Raw genomic sequence first — 13,950 nt, forward strand, 5'->3', positions numbered from 1 at the left:
CAAACCACGCTGCCTCAGCGTGGTTTGATGAGCAGTGCCATGTCCGCGCCCAGGATTCGAACCAACGAAACACTGGGCCGCCTGCAGCGGAGCGCGCGAACTTAACCACTCGGCCACGGGGCCAGCCCCAAGTGTTCATTCTATTTTAAAGAAACCTAAACTGAAAACAGTGAAAGACATATTACATATATGGCTAACGATAAGAAAGATGCTGTGGACCTTCAACTAGTCGTCCCATACTCATAGAAAAGCCCTGCTTCAAAAAGAGAGAAAAATGAACACACATTTATGTTTTAATTTGAAATAAAATATTTAGGGTAAATATTTATTATTTTTTAAAAACTTCCTGCTTTAGCACTTTCGATTAATTGTTAACTACTAGTCCTGATAATATCAAAGTAGAAGTCATCTATTGTATACATACAATTTTTCACACAGTTTCGGGTGGGGCAGTCACAGATTCTGTGAAGTCCATCATGGATCTCAGGTTAAGAACCCATGTTCTATATATAGTACACATACATATACATATATATATATATAATACATGTATATATATATATATATGAATCCACCAATTATTACATATGACATTGTTATATGACAGTCAAAGGAAAAGCAAGGGTCTCAACTCTAGAAATTTAAGTAACAAACATTGTTTAACCATAGAAGAACTTTTAGGAACTCATATTAATCCCTCTTTTATCATAAAAATTTTTATTTGAAGTTCAGCAATTCTTTATTTATTTTCCTTCTGTTAAAGAAAAATTAAAAAATTTTGCTTCTGTTAAAGCAAAATTAAGTTTAATACTTTATTTTTAAAATTAAAAATAAGATGCATACTATAATGTGATCCTGTTTTTATGAAACTGTATCTGCATATTCACCCATCAATCTTTCTATCTCTATGTATGCAGGGAGAAATGTTTAGAATAACATTCTATCAAATGTTAACACTGATATTTTTATGGATAGAAGAATTTCAGGTGGTTAGTTGGCTTTTTTCTACACTTTTCATTAATGTTTAAATTATTTAAGGATGAGTAGGTACCAATTCTATTAAAAAACATGAAGTCATTACTCTAAAATGAACAAAAAGAATCAGTGGCAGCATCACGCACTGGCCAGAAAAATGGCCAGGGAAGCAGGCCCCCTGAAGCTGAAGAGAACTCTGGACAGATCAGTCACCGCAAAACTGCTGGGCCATGGTTTCCTTATCAGCAAATGAGAAAATGAGGACGTTGAATTTAATGAGCTCAAAGGTTTCTCTCAGCACTAACATCATAGGAATTTAAGTGGCTAATTCCTATGTAAATTCTTAGGCAAGATTTTTAAAAATAAGTTTCTTATTTTATCCATCAATTACCTCAAGTATAACTAGATTTAAAGAACAATGCTCTCTTCCTTTGCTATAAGCTTTTATAGCTTGATCACATCACAAACTACATAGGGGACTATATGCTTTACGTTCTCAAAATACTGAATAGGCAATTCTATCTACCTCAGCAACTGAAGAGATGCAGTAATGAGAACACAAGTACAGAAAATCCTTCTGGTAACACTACACATTGCTTCAAGTATGAGGGGAAATGTTAACTGTTGGAAATTAAGGAAAGAAGGAAAGGAAGAAAAAACTGCATATCTGAAAGCTCTCCTCAATCTGAGTATGTGTTAAAAATAAAATAAAATACTGACACAAACTGTTCAAATCATTAGGAGAATCTGAATTTGTAGGTCAGCTCACAAGAAAATGACAAAACAACGATAATGCAGATTCATGGAAAGTGTTGCTTAGTTCCAGGTGGTTTCAAAATTGAGTTTGTATATGTGTGTGTATTTTTTTTTTACCTTCAGAAACCTCTGTTATCTATCAGTTGGTTGTTTCTTGCATTAGGTTAATCTGCTGAAGTGACAGCTGCGAGCAGGTGGAATTTCCTGTTAATTACAGATTGAATTTTGCATAGCTCAACAAGGGAGTGGTATTTCTCCTCATAAATTATAATTCAGTGTCTCTGAACTTAATCCTCAAACCAGCATTTATATGGTTAAATTATATTTAAACAAAGTCATCCTATTTATTTGTGATCATGTAATTAAGAATGGCATTTACCATGCTGAGATGCTAATGTCATTTTGCCAACGTAAGAGTTGATACCAACTATATTTCTCCGAAAATTAAATGTTGCAGGTGCTGTATGACATTTAAATATTATCACACTGAGAGTTTAAACAAATACTGAAATGTAGCTATCACTTAAAAAGAACTTACCTTTGCAATTATTACTGACTGAACTGGGTAGCAAACAGATGCTCCTAAAGTGGCCAGCCCCAGTGGATAAGCAATTTTCTTAAACCTAGAACCTATGAAATTCAAACAAACTATTAAACTGCAAACAGATGTTACCAGAGACTTGATAGTTTTATAACTTTAATGTTTTCTTTGTTCCCCTTTAAGCCATCGTCCTCTGTTAAATTACTCTTTAGGTAATAAGACCAGCCAAGATGGTAGCTCAAATGTCCTTAAGGATCACAATTCCGTTAATACTCCTCATTTGTCATGTCCAATTTAAAAGTATTCTTAATCTAATATTGATAATTACCTACACAAAGGGAGTTGATGATTTTCTTCTTTTTTAAAAGTAGGTATTTTTTCATGTCTTAAGAAACCCAAAGTTGTAAGGACATTTTTTTCAGGTATCTAATAAAGCATGATAATATAAAGAATTAATCAACTACCATGTTGAACTGAAATGGACTGTCTTTATATATCCTTTTTGATTAAGTTCCTAGGAAGGTTAAAGATCCAACTAACTAATCAGCTAAAGAATTTAAAAGACTTTAACTTCTTCATGTCAATGATTTAAAATACTGAAGTAATAATTTAATAATTGCAAGTAACTTGAGATAATTCATTCATTTCCAAAAGTGCCGTAACTAAGCATCTAAGATTCATTTTCAAACTTTTTGACACCAAAATCCTTTTCAAAAGAAAATCTTCCAAAAACAATTTCACTAGGAACTTGATATATAAAACCCATAAACTTGAAGCTACTCTGATTAGCCCAGGGGAGGGAGGCTCAGTACTGAGCCCCACCTGCATGGCTTTTCCTTTATCCCTCTATCACCGCTAAACACTTCCATGGAACGCCAGGTTCTGGAGAATAGTCTGAAACTCACCAGTCTAAGCCATAGCTTAGTTCAAACAGACTGTTGGTTCAAGAAAATATGTACCTTAAATGCTTGTCTGGGTACACTGGACTCTGTAAATATGATCTGGGCAATTCGATGATGGGATTTCTAATTGGGGTAAGTACTTTCATTGTCTGGAACAGCTCCTACAGTCCTTAATTTAAAAATGAAACAGCCTATCTGGTATATCAATAAAGACTAAGGCGAAAAATACCTGGCAATGTTTGCAGGCGACTTTACAGTTTAGGGAAGGTGAAAACAAGAGGCATTTCTCTGTCCCGTTTAACTATTAGTACGGAGGCCTTCTACAGTCATGTCTACCATAGACTGAGCTTGGGGGAGGTGGGTGGGTAGGTTGATTCAGCCTCTAATTTAGCTTTCCTTTAGATTTAGATCGGTTTTTCTCATAGTGGGAAAGAGGGTCTATGCATTTTAAAATATGTCCTAAGTTGCTCCTTTACTCTAGTCCTACTCATTACTAGTCTAGCATCTATAGTTTGCTTCTTGATTTTACTGACCGAACATTTCCTGTTGTAGGTTTCCTTGACTTAGCCAAATTCTCCTAATTGTGCTGTTCCTAAACTTGAAAGGTGGCAGTTTTTCCTTGACATGTCATTTTGAATATTAAAAAGACTTACATTCATCCTCTCTTTACTTGATATGAAAGGTCAGTCTATGAGAAAATAAATTTCATTTGGGTTCAGTAGCCCTACTCCCATAAGTAGGAACGACTCTAGACACAGTCAGTAACTAGCTATGTACTATGAAATCACTGAGAGATTTTCTTTCTCTGCACCTCTATTTGTAGCATAACAGGATTAGACTAAACCAACAGCTTTCGAACTTTTTTGACCATGACTCATATTAAAGAACAAACTACATCATGACCTATGACCTATCCCACACACATACTCCACTGAGACAAAAGTTTAACAATATTTACCCATACTAAGTACAAAACACTTTGATATTTGCTATTCTCCTCTATTTTATTTTTTAATAAAATGTTTCCTAAGATCCACTATGTTTATTTTACTACCTACTAATAGGTTGAAATCTGAAGTTTGAAAAATACTGGGTTGGATTATTCTAGCTCTGACATTTGGAGACACTGTGAAAGACCTAAGAAACATTTTCTCTTACAATTGGGATTATGAGTTTCTCACTGAGAATTAAGTAATATGTTTTGGCCAATTTCCTTCCAAATTTAATTCTTTGAGTCCTATTGTTACATATGGTGATCTTGGTTTTCAATTTTTTTCCTAATGAATAATTTATCATATGTATTCAACAGAAGTTGCTCACAGTGTTAGAATAAAAGACGAGATATAAGGAGCCATTAATATTAGCTACAGGGAAAGTGTTAAGTTTATTGGGATGAGATACCTGGGCTAGAGTTAGAATGCTGGAATGTTCTTATAATTCACAGAGGTTTTGTATCTGATTAGGTGTACTTGAGGTTACTTTAAGGACTAAAGCTGGGCAAACCAACCATAAGGTATCTGACATCAGATTCCACACTGGTTCAGAGCTGTACTTCCAACCACATGTACTTTAGTTTGGGGACAGTGACTGGCAACTTGAGTTGTGGAGAGAGGATGAATGGAAGGTGATCAAAATGGCTACTGACCAGAGAACTGCACCAGCTTAGAAAGGGCTTGAGTGAGGAGGAGAGGCAGTAATGCCTACTGAGAGGGACTTCCATACCAGAGAGGGAAGACGGGCAAAGACAAAATTCACCATGTGCTTATGAAAGAAAGTTATTTAATGGTGTGCAGAAGAGAGTTAACATAGTATGCTCGAGTCTGCCATTGTTAGAAAGGCCTGCTTTGAAAGCTGGCCCTAGGCTGGCATATGGGAACCTGAGTGGTAGGCAGTTCCCTACACTGTTAGAAAACATTCCCTGAATCATAAGAGTGGTGCATTGTGCCTAAACTGTTTATGCAAATAATGCGGTTTATGCTGAACAACTACTTTCTTCCTGGGAATCTGGTACATGCTAGATAGACAGTGCTTACATGTCCAGCCCCCAATAATAACCTTGGCCACTCAGGTTTTAATGAGCTTCCCTGGTTGACATCTCACACATACTGTCACAACTCATTAATGGAGGAATTAAGTGTATCTTATATGATTCCACTGGGGGAGGACTCTTGAAAGCTTGTACCTGGTTTCCTCTAAGCTTTGTTCCATGTGCCTTTTGCCTTTACTGATTTTACTTTGCATCCTTTCACTGTAATAAATCTTAGCCAGAATATGACTATAGGCTGAGCCCTCTGAGTCTTCCTAGCTAACCATCAAACCTGGGGGTGGTCTTGGGGAGCCTTTACACAAGTGGTATAGTGAGAAGGGGAGGACAAAGTTGGTAGAGACATACGAGGCAAAAAAGGGGAAAAGAAATCAAATATTCCAAGCCTCATGTGCTGAATGAGAGTACTGAGTGACTTGTCTGTCCATTTCATAAACTCCATTCTGAGCTGGCTGATGTCACTTCTAGCAACCTTGGTCAGGATGAGACCAAGAGGAAATAAAACTTTTTCTGAGCCATCATCATCTCTGCCTCAAATCCTTAATACAGCCCTCAGAATATGGGTGGTTATGACTAAGCAGAGAAAAGTAGTTTGAGTGGTTAGTATACATTTTTACATTAACATAAAATTTTCAAGATCTTTTTTTTTGATAGCTAGAGAATCTCAAGATCTTTTAAAAAATAAAATTATCTAGAAGATGAGAAACAAAATGATAAATTACAATTTTAATAGGAACAGCTATATATTTTTAAAAATTTACTTTTAAATGGTGATACCGGAAATTCAACTTTTTTGGTGTACACTTCTCTCAATTTTAATATATATATAGAGTCATGTAACCACGGCTACAATCAGGATATGGAACAGTTCCATCACTCTTTGCAGTCACACCTTCTCCCCACTTCTAATCCCTGGGAACCAATGACTTGCTCAACGTCACTATAGTGTTGTCTTTTTGAGAAAGTCATATAAATGGAATCATACGACACGTAACTTTTTTAGACTGGCTTCTTTAACTCAGATTCATAAAGACTGTCACATGTGTCAATGGTTCATTCCTTTTGTTGCTGAGTTGCATTCCTCTGTATGGATATGCCAAGGTTTAGCTGATTGTTGAAGGACGTTTAAGTTGTTTCCAGCTTTTGGCGATTATGAGTAGAGTTACTATAAACATTTATGTATAGGTTTTTCATTTCTCCAAGGAAATACCCAGGAGTGGATTACTGGGTCTCAGAGTAAGTGTATGTTTAACTTTATGAGAAACTGTCAAATTACCTTCCAGAAGGGCTGTACCATTTTGTATTCCCACCAGCAGTGTATGAGAGCTTCATTTGCTCTACATCTCAACTACACTAGCTCTGATCAGTCTTTTTAATTTTAGACATTCCAATAGGCGTGTAGTGGTATCTGTGGCTTTCATTTGCATTTCCTTAATAACTAATGGTGCTGAACATCATTTGGAATAGCTATATTTTTGAAAACACAAAAAGTCTTTATAAAAGTAAACATGCTGTGCTACAGAATTAAAAAATTTTTACGACAGCCTGTCCTAATAATATTCAATAAAGGATATGAGGTTTTCCTGTGATAGTAAAATTCAGAAATTAATATAAAGGCATTGGAAAAGGGAATATATATTTTTAAAGCCTACCTTTTCTCGCTGAAACCAAGCCTGCCAACCCTGAGACTGTAATGACTCCAACTTTCGGAAGAAAATCTCGAGGTGGATTCTTCAGATAGATATAGGCATCTCAAGAAATCAGTTAAAAATTAATATAAATGACTTACTACAATTGGGCTTTATATATAGATATCATGCAGAAAACTTAAAGAGATTTGCTAAGATGGTTTAAACACTCTTCAAAAGAGCCACACAAAATAATGATTTGAGCAGCAACTTAAAAAGCTGGTTACAATAGTTACTTGCTACAAAATAAAATCTTCCTTCCATAGCTGGTTTAATGATATTTGTTTTCTTAATGATAGAGGTGATTATCACTCTTTAATAAAATATGATGCTAGAGTGTACATCTTAATTGGATTACTATAAAGTAAATTCCTGTGTAATGTATTATATCTCCATAATGGAAATGCTCCTGGCCTTATCTGTTCAAACATTAGTAGGATCAAATAATAACTGAAATAGATACTTCATCAGGGAACTTTGAACAATAGTCTAAGGATACACAGAGCTAGCAGACTCTGCTTGACACTACTCCCCAATAACCTCAGAGCAGCTGTTGCTTTTGGTTAAAACCAATGATCAGGATGAGAAGTAAACCTAGACAAAAAGTAGATGGAGGGTGGGGAGAAGTACAGATTTCTGGGCTTTTTATATATTTAAATTGCTTCTGGTTCCATGCAATCCAAACAGACACATAATTATTTAATGGCAATCACTTATATTCCACAAGATTGATGAGGAATCTAATTTGGAATTAACTAATACATACATTAAATAATGATAATACACATACAGGTGATCAACATCATGGAGACATTTAAAATTTTAGCTGATCTTTCTGTCTCCCATACACATTTATTTTGACAACAGGCTTAGGCCAAGACTAGTCGGAAGCTTTATCTGCTGCCAAACACTATTATCAAACTAAAGAGTCAAATACAATTGCTTTACAACATTAGCTCAAATATTCTAGGGTGACTGATAGGTATAGTGTTTCCTAGCAATCTATAGCAAAATACTATACATTTTAAAAGCAAACAGCACTTATTTAAACTAATTGATAACAATGGAGGCAAGTTTCCAATTTATGTTTTATGAGTATATAATACAGACTTTGTAGCTAAAACAGACCTCGGTTTGAGTCCAGGTGCTGCCATTTACTAGCTATGTGACCTTGGTAACCTGCTTAGCCTTTCTAAACCTCAGTTTCCTCATCTGTAAAATGGGAGTAATTCCAATATTAACACTCATAGAAATGCTACAAAATTAGATAAATTACGTAAAATGCTTATCACAAGGCCTTAGCATATAATAATTGCTAAAGAAATGATAGATACTATTGCTTTATTATTATCATAAACTGCTATACAAAGCATCTTCTGAGTTGGCAAAATATGATAATGAATAACATACCATGTTTATTTTTCTCACATTTAAACCTTGCAAGTTAAAAAGACAATAGAACATTTCTAATTACGGACGGTTCACTCACCTACCTTTTCCAAATTGTACTGTATCCATTATCCCATTTTTCACAAAGTCATAAACACCCTAAACAAAAAGGGAGAAAAAAGAACATCTGCATGTTTGAAGATGTTTGATGATTAGATCAAACAGTCCACATCTCTGAGATTATATTAAAACGGTGACTTCGCATTCCGCCCAAATCTAAATCTAGCTGTGCTATTTATTCACGATGGGGATACTTGTTGAACTTGGCTTCTCTTCATTTCTTACTTTTCAATCTATTTAACATAGATAATACTTGTTTCCTCATATAAATGGGTAAAGTAATACCTATAAATTAAGCAGAGCAAGTCAAAGAAAAGTTATTGCAGAAATACAAAGATTTATCATCTTATTTTATAATGGCCTAGGAAAATGAATGAAATTTAAATAAAGCATGAAGAAAGATATATTTCAGCTTAGAAGCAATATCTGATCAATAAATAGGCAGCACAAGAACATAATGATTTGTGGAGAAAACAAAAACAAGAGAAAGCCTAAAGAAAAGTGCTTCATCTTCTCTTCTTAGTGTGCATTAGAACAAGAAAAAATTGAAATAAGACATTTATCTCAGGATAGAAATCATCCTACACAGACTAGTGTCCATCTTATTTTTAAATAGGAACATAAATTCTTTGCAAATTAAGATTATATTAACCCACTGGAGGGATTAAAGCTTTAACTCACATTTTTCCTTTTATCTGTTTCTAACTAATTTATTTTAATGCAAGAAATATTCTTATACACATTTGTTGACAGGTAATATCTCAATTACATCAGAAGAAAACTGAAGGCACACAATGATTTACCCATAGTAATTGCCCATAGTCATGCAGCACTTTATTGAAGGAATCAGAAAACATAATCCAAATACATGATCTCTTTCTCCGACCTAGCTGCTATGAAATCATGGGACAAAAACAACAACAAAAACTAGCTGCTATGAAACCACGGGATAAAAATAACAACAAAAGGGATTTTCAAAGCAAATATAAACGATTATATTAGACAAGAAAGAAATAAGTTATTGCTATTGAGATATTTTGGTTAGTATCTTTGTCTCAGATATTTTCATGGTGATCAGAGATGCAGAGCTTTATCCTGTTCATCCTGGTTTGAAGCTATATAAACCAGCACAGACCCTAACTGCCTCTGAGCTACCTCTCTTCTCTTTAGGGACTGTCCCTTGAGAAAATTCCACCTTCAAAGTTATAATACCTAGTGACGAATTGATTGGGGATCGTGTAACTGTTGAGGAAGAAAACTAGTCACTTCTTGGAGGAAATTTTCCTTAGCTGAGGTTAGGAATCCACTTTTACCAGTGGGGGTCACTGCTACCTAAATTTCAAAACACTAAGGAGTAGGAGTAGGAATGGAATGTGCCCTACATGATTCTAACTTTAATGTAGAATGTAATTTGAGCCAGAAGTAATTTTTAAAGAATAGATTATGTTTTTAGGGAAAAATTAGAAAGCTGTTTACCCTGAAGATGAAATGCATTCAAAAGTGCCCTTCTTCAACCTATTCATTTCAACAAATTAACAGAATAAAAAGTTCTTAGTCTTAAATTGGGTGTTAGTAACAACAGCAATTTAAAGATCTCTCAGGAACAATTTACCTCACTGAAAACAACTTCGCGAACCTATGGAAAATTAGGTCTTAGGAGACTTAAGTCTGAATCATCCAGCTGTTGGCATAGCCTCAGAGTCATGATTCAGATTCTAATTAGTTAAGATATTTCCCTCGGAGATCAAATTATTAAGAGTGTGTAGTATAAACTAGTACTATTGGAATTGTTTGACAGGCACAAATTTTCAAAAAATTACACCTTATATTCATGAAATGTTTGAAATATCATCTGAAATGACCAGAGTTCAAAGATTTGTTCTTTCATAAGATCATTAGAATTTTCTTTTTAAAAAGAATGTATTACAAACAAAAAAGCATAAGGGTTCACAAGTAGATAGTTTAGAATTGAGGAAAAGAAGTGTGGTTACTAGGTCAGAAGGATGACAACAATAATACCAACATTATCTTTATGACACTGACATTGGAGATACTGATGCTAACATACCTATGTTGATGTGATGATAATGAAACATCAATATTGTATCAGTGTACTCCATCACTCTCCTGCTGAATAATGCTGACTGAAGGCTAAGTATTAAAATAAGGTGAATTTTATTTTGCCCAATAGCCGACTGTATTCAGAATGGTATTATGGGCTAAACTCAACAAGTGAATATTTTGCTTAGCCAAATAAGGTACAAATCAGAAGTAATCTCAGAACTTCATGTATAAGGGCAAACAATGTTTTGTACACACTAGGTGTCAAATGCTTGCTGAACTACTTTAATCTATGTAGTAGTGGTATCATAGGTTAAATATGGCCACAAATTCTTTGCTGCTACTCGTACTGAGAGGTCACATCTAATTCCCCTCCCTTTAAAACTGGGTTGGCCTTAGTGACTTGATTTAAAAATAGAATGCTATAGAAGTGACATTCTTGGACATCTGAGGATAAGACAAATTCTGCCTAGGGTGTCTTGTAACATTTTCTCTAGGAGCCTTCAACTGCCCATGTAAGTTATCTGACTACCTTGAGACCACCATGCCTGAGAGGCCATGTGTAGAGCTTCAGTCAACATTCCCAGCTGAGCCCAGCCTTCTGACCATCTGTGACAAGGTGCCAGAGATGAGAATGAAGCTGTCTTGAACTCTCTAGATTAGCCCATTCACCTGATGAATACCACTGAGTGACCTTTGTCAACACCACAGACAACAGAAGAATCACCTGTCCAAATTCTGATCAAATTCTTGACTCACAAAATCATGAAATGTAATAGAATGGTTGTTGTTTTAAACCACTAAGTTTTCAGGTAGTTTGCTACACATCAATGGGTAAATGGAACAACTGGTACATAATACAAACCAGAAACCTCCAATATTAAACCACTATTAGAATTGACTTACCTTGCACCAGCCAATATAACGACCAGTTGTAGCACGGATGGACGCAAAGCTCATTTGTAAATTACCAGGCTGCTCTTTAACATACTTAGATCGGAGAGGTGGCGCAGTATATATGGGGAGCTAGAGGGAAAAAGAAAAGTCATGTCAAAAATGTAAAACAGTTGGACTTCTTTTCCCAGCAATATGGCAGAATAGGAATCCTCATCAACTTTCCTGCTAAAAACAACTAAAAATGCTGATAAAATATTTTTAAAAACCATCTTAAATGCAGGAATGATCTGGTAAGCTGTTTATAAAGACTGTTCAGAAGCCAGAAATTAAGTGAAGATAGAAACCCACAGACATGAGCAATAAAACCAGCTTTTACCTTGACATCATTTGCTATAGAAGAGGGTTCATGGGGTATGGGATCAGGAAACAAAACCCAGAACAGACTTGAGGTAGGCAATCTTACTGAAGACTCTATAAAGGTAGCATGTCAAGATCTTACCTTTAACATGAGGGTGAAGTGGAATAAACAGTTCACTCCAAGGGACTGTTAGAAAATTGACTACCTCAAAAATTGGGCACCGAGTAGAGAGGAAGGAAATATTTCCTAAGAATTGGCAAACACAAGTGAGAACTCATATAATCTGCAGCATAAAACTATCTGGGCAATCTTAGAAACCTCAAACCAACAATACATTTAAAGTGCTTCCAGGCTGGTAGCCCCCAAAGATGCTTGGCAAAAGCAAATAAATATCTTCTCTCTGGAGGAAGCTACTCAGACTTCAAAAAATTACAACAGATAAAGTTCCAAAAAGTATGAGACCAAAATTTTTAAAAATTAGAAAACACAAAGAAGCATCTGGACAAGAGCTAGCAAAAAAACAAAGAGCAGACTCAGATCCATAGAGAATGTAAGTATTATTACATATATATATATATATATATATATATATCAAATACATATATTTTTATTTTTAAAGAAATAAAAGGGGGAAATATGAGTTAAGAGCGAGATTACAAAAATTACCAAAGCTAATGAAAATAAAGAGAGCGAGAACTAGAACTGGAAATCGAAAACAAATCAAGAACTCAACTGATAAGTTTGACAGATAGGATACAGTTGCTGAGAGATTTAGTGAACTAGAAGATCCAAAAAAATATGCAAAGAAGTGAAAAACATATGAAAGAGATACTTCAGATAGAGCAAGAAATACCAACATACATCTAATCAGAGTTCCAGAGGAGAGGAGAAAGAACGAGGCTAAGGTAATATTTGAAGAGAATGGCCAAGATTTTTCCAGGACTAATGAACTGAACACTTGACAGATACAGAAATCCAACATATCACAAGCAGGATAAATAAAAAGTAATCCAAAATTAGACAAATCATAGTAAAACTCCATAACACTAATGACAAAGAGGGGATTTAATAAAATAAAAGCCAGGGGGAAAAGACAGATTACCTTCAAAGGAATAATAATTAGATAAACTTTGACGCCTCAAAAATAACACTGGAAGGCACCAGATAGACTGGAAGGCACTAGATGATATAATAATATCTTCAATGTGCTAAAAGAAAGTAACTCAATTGAGAATTATAACTCAATAAAATATCTTTGTTTCAAAAATGAAGGTGGAAGTAAAGACATTTACATAGACAAAACCCAAGACAGTTAGCAACCAAATAACCCTCACTGAGAAATTTTAAATCATGTACTTCAAGCAAAAGAAAAATATTCTCATTGAGAAGGTCTGAGATGCAAAAAGGAACGATTAACAAAGAAAGCAGTAAATATGTGGGTAGATATAAACCAATGAATATATAAAATACTAACGTTTTATGTTTGTGTTTTTAAACTAGAACTAAATCCTGGAACATCAATATAGTATAAGTTAGGAGGGCATGACAGAAATTAAAATGTTCTAAGTTCTTAATATTGCTTGGATGGAGGGTAAATATATTGATGAGATTTGAAATGCATGCAGGTTATAATTTCTAGGGTAACCAGTAAAAGAAAATCAACAGAAGGCATAATTACCAAACTTTGTTGTGGAAAAAATAAAAAGAGAAAAAAACAATCCAAAAGGAAGAAAGAAAGGAAATAAAAGAATAACAGAAGAGGTAAAAGACAAAAGAACACAAAAACTTGCAGAAATAATTCCAAAGATTTTAGTAATTATAATAAATGCAAATGGATAAAACGATCTATTTCAAAGCCAAAGATGATCAGATTACATTTACGAAATACAGTCACATGCTATTTATGAGACATTCCTAAAACAACTATTTAGAAATGGTGTAAAAGAAAGGAATGAAAAAAATGCATATTGAGCAAACAGCAACTAAAAAGAAAGCTGCTATAAGCTATATTAACATTAGACAAAATAGACTTTAAGACAAAAACCACTACTACCAGAGATAAAGTGACTAAAGACAAAAAGTTTAAAAAACTAGAGATATTATAATCTTAAACTTGTATGCATCTATTAACATATCTTCAAAATATATGAAACAAGGAGAAATAGATAAACACATCATTATAGAGGGAGTTTAACTTATTCTCCAGCAATTGGTTGATG

At 34.5% G+C, this 13,950-nt stretch overlaps 1 protein-coding gene across 3 annotated transcripts in view; it reads right to left on the reverse strand.

Moving 5' to 3' along the window:
- Window positions 1-13,950, reverse strand: part of APOOL (apolipoprotein O like) — a 70,646-nt gene that overhangs the window by 11,978 nt on the left and 44,718 nt on the right. For all 3 annotated transcript variants that reach the window (XM_046674089.1, XM_046674090.1, XM_046674091.1), the window contains 4 exons: window positions 11,383-11,502; window positions 8,400-8,454; window positions 6,871-6,969; window positions 2,270-2,361 (listed from right to left, as the gene is read on the reverse strand). In XM_046674089.1, the coding sequence (XP_046530045.1) occupies window positions 2,270-2,361; window positions 6,871-6,969; window positions 8,400-8,454; window positions 11,383-11,502 (366 nt within the window). The remainder of the gene's footprint in view (window positions 1-2,269; window positions 2,362-6,870; window positions 6,970-8,399; window positions 8,455-11,382; window positions 11,503-13,950) is intronic.

The sequence above is a fragment of the Equus quagga genome, chromosome 10 (assembly GCF_021613505.1).
Source record: "Equus quagga isolate Etosha38 chromosome 10, UCLA_HA_Equagga_1.0, whole genome shotgun sequence".
Taxonomy (NCBI): domain Eukaryota; kingdom Metazoa; phylum Chordata; class Mammalia; order Perissodactyla; family Equidae; genus Equus; species Equus quagga.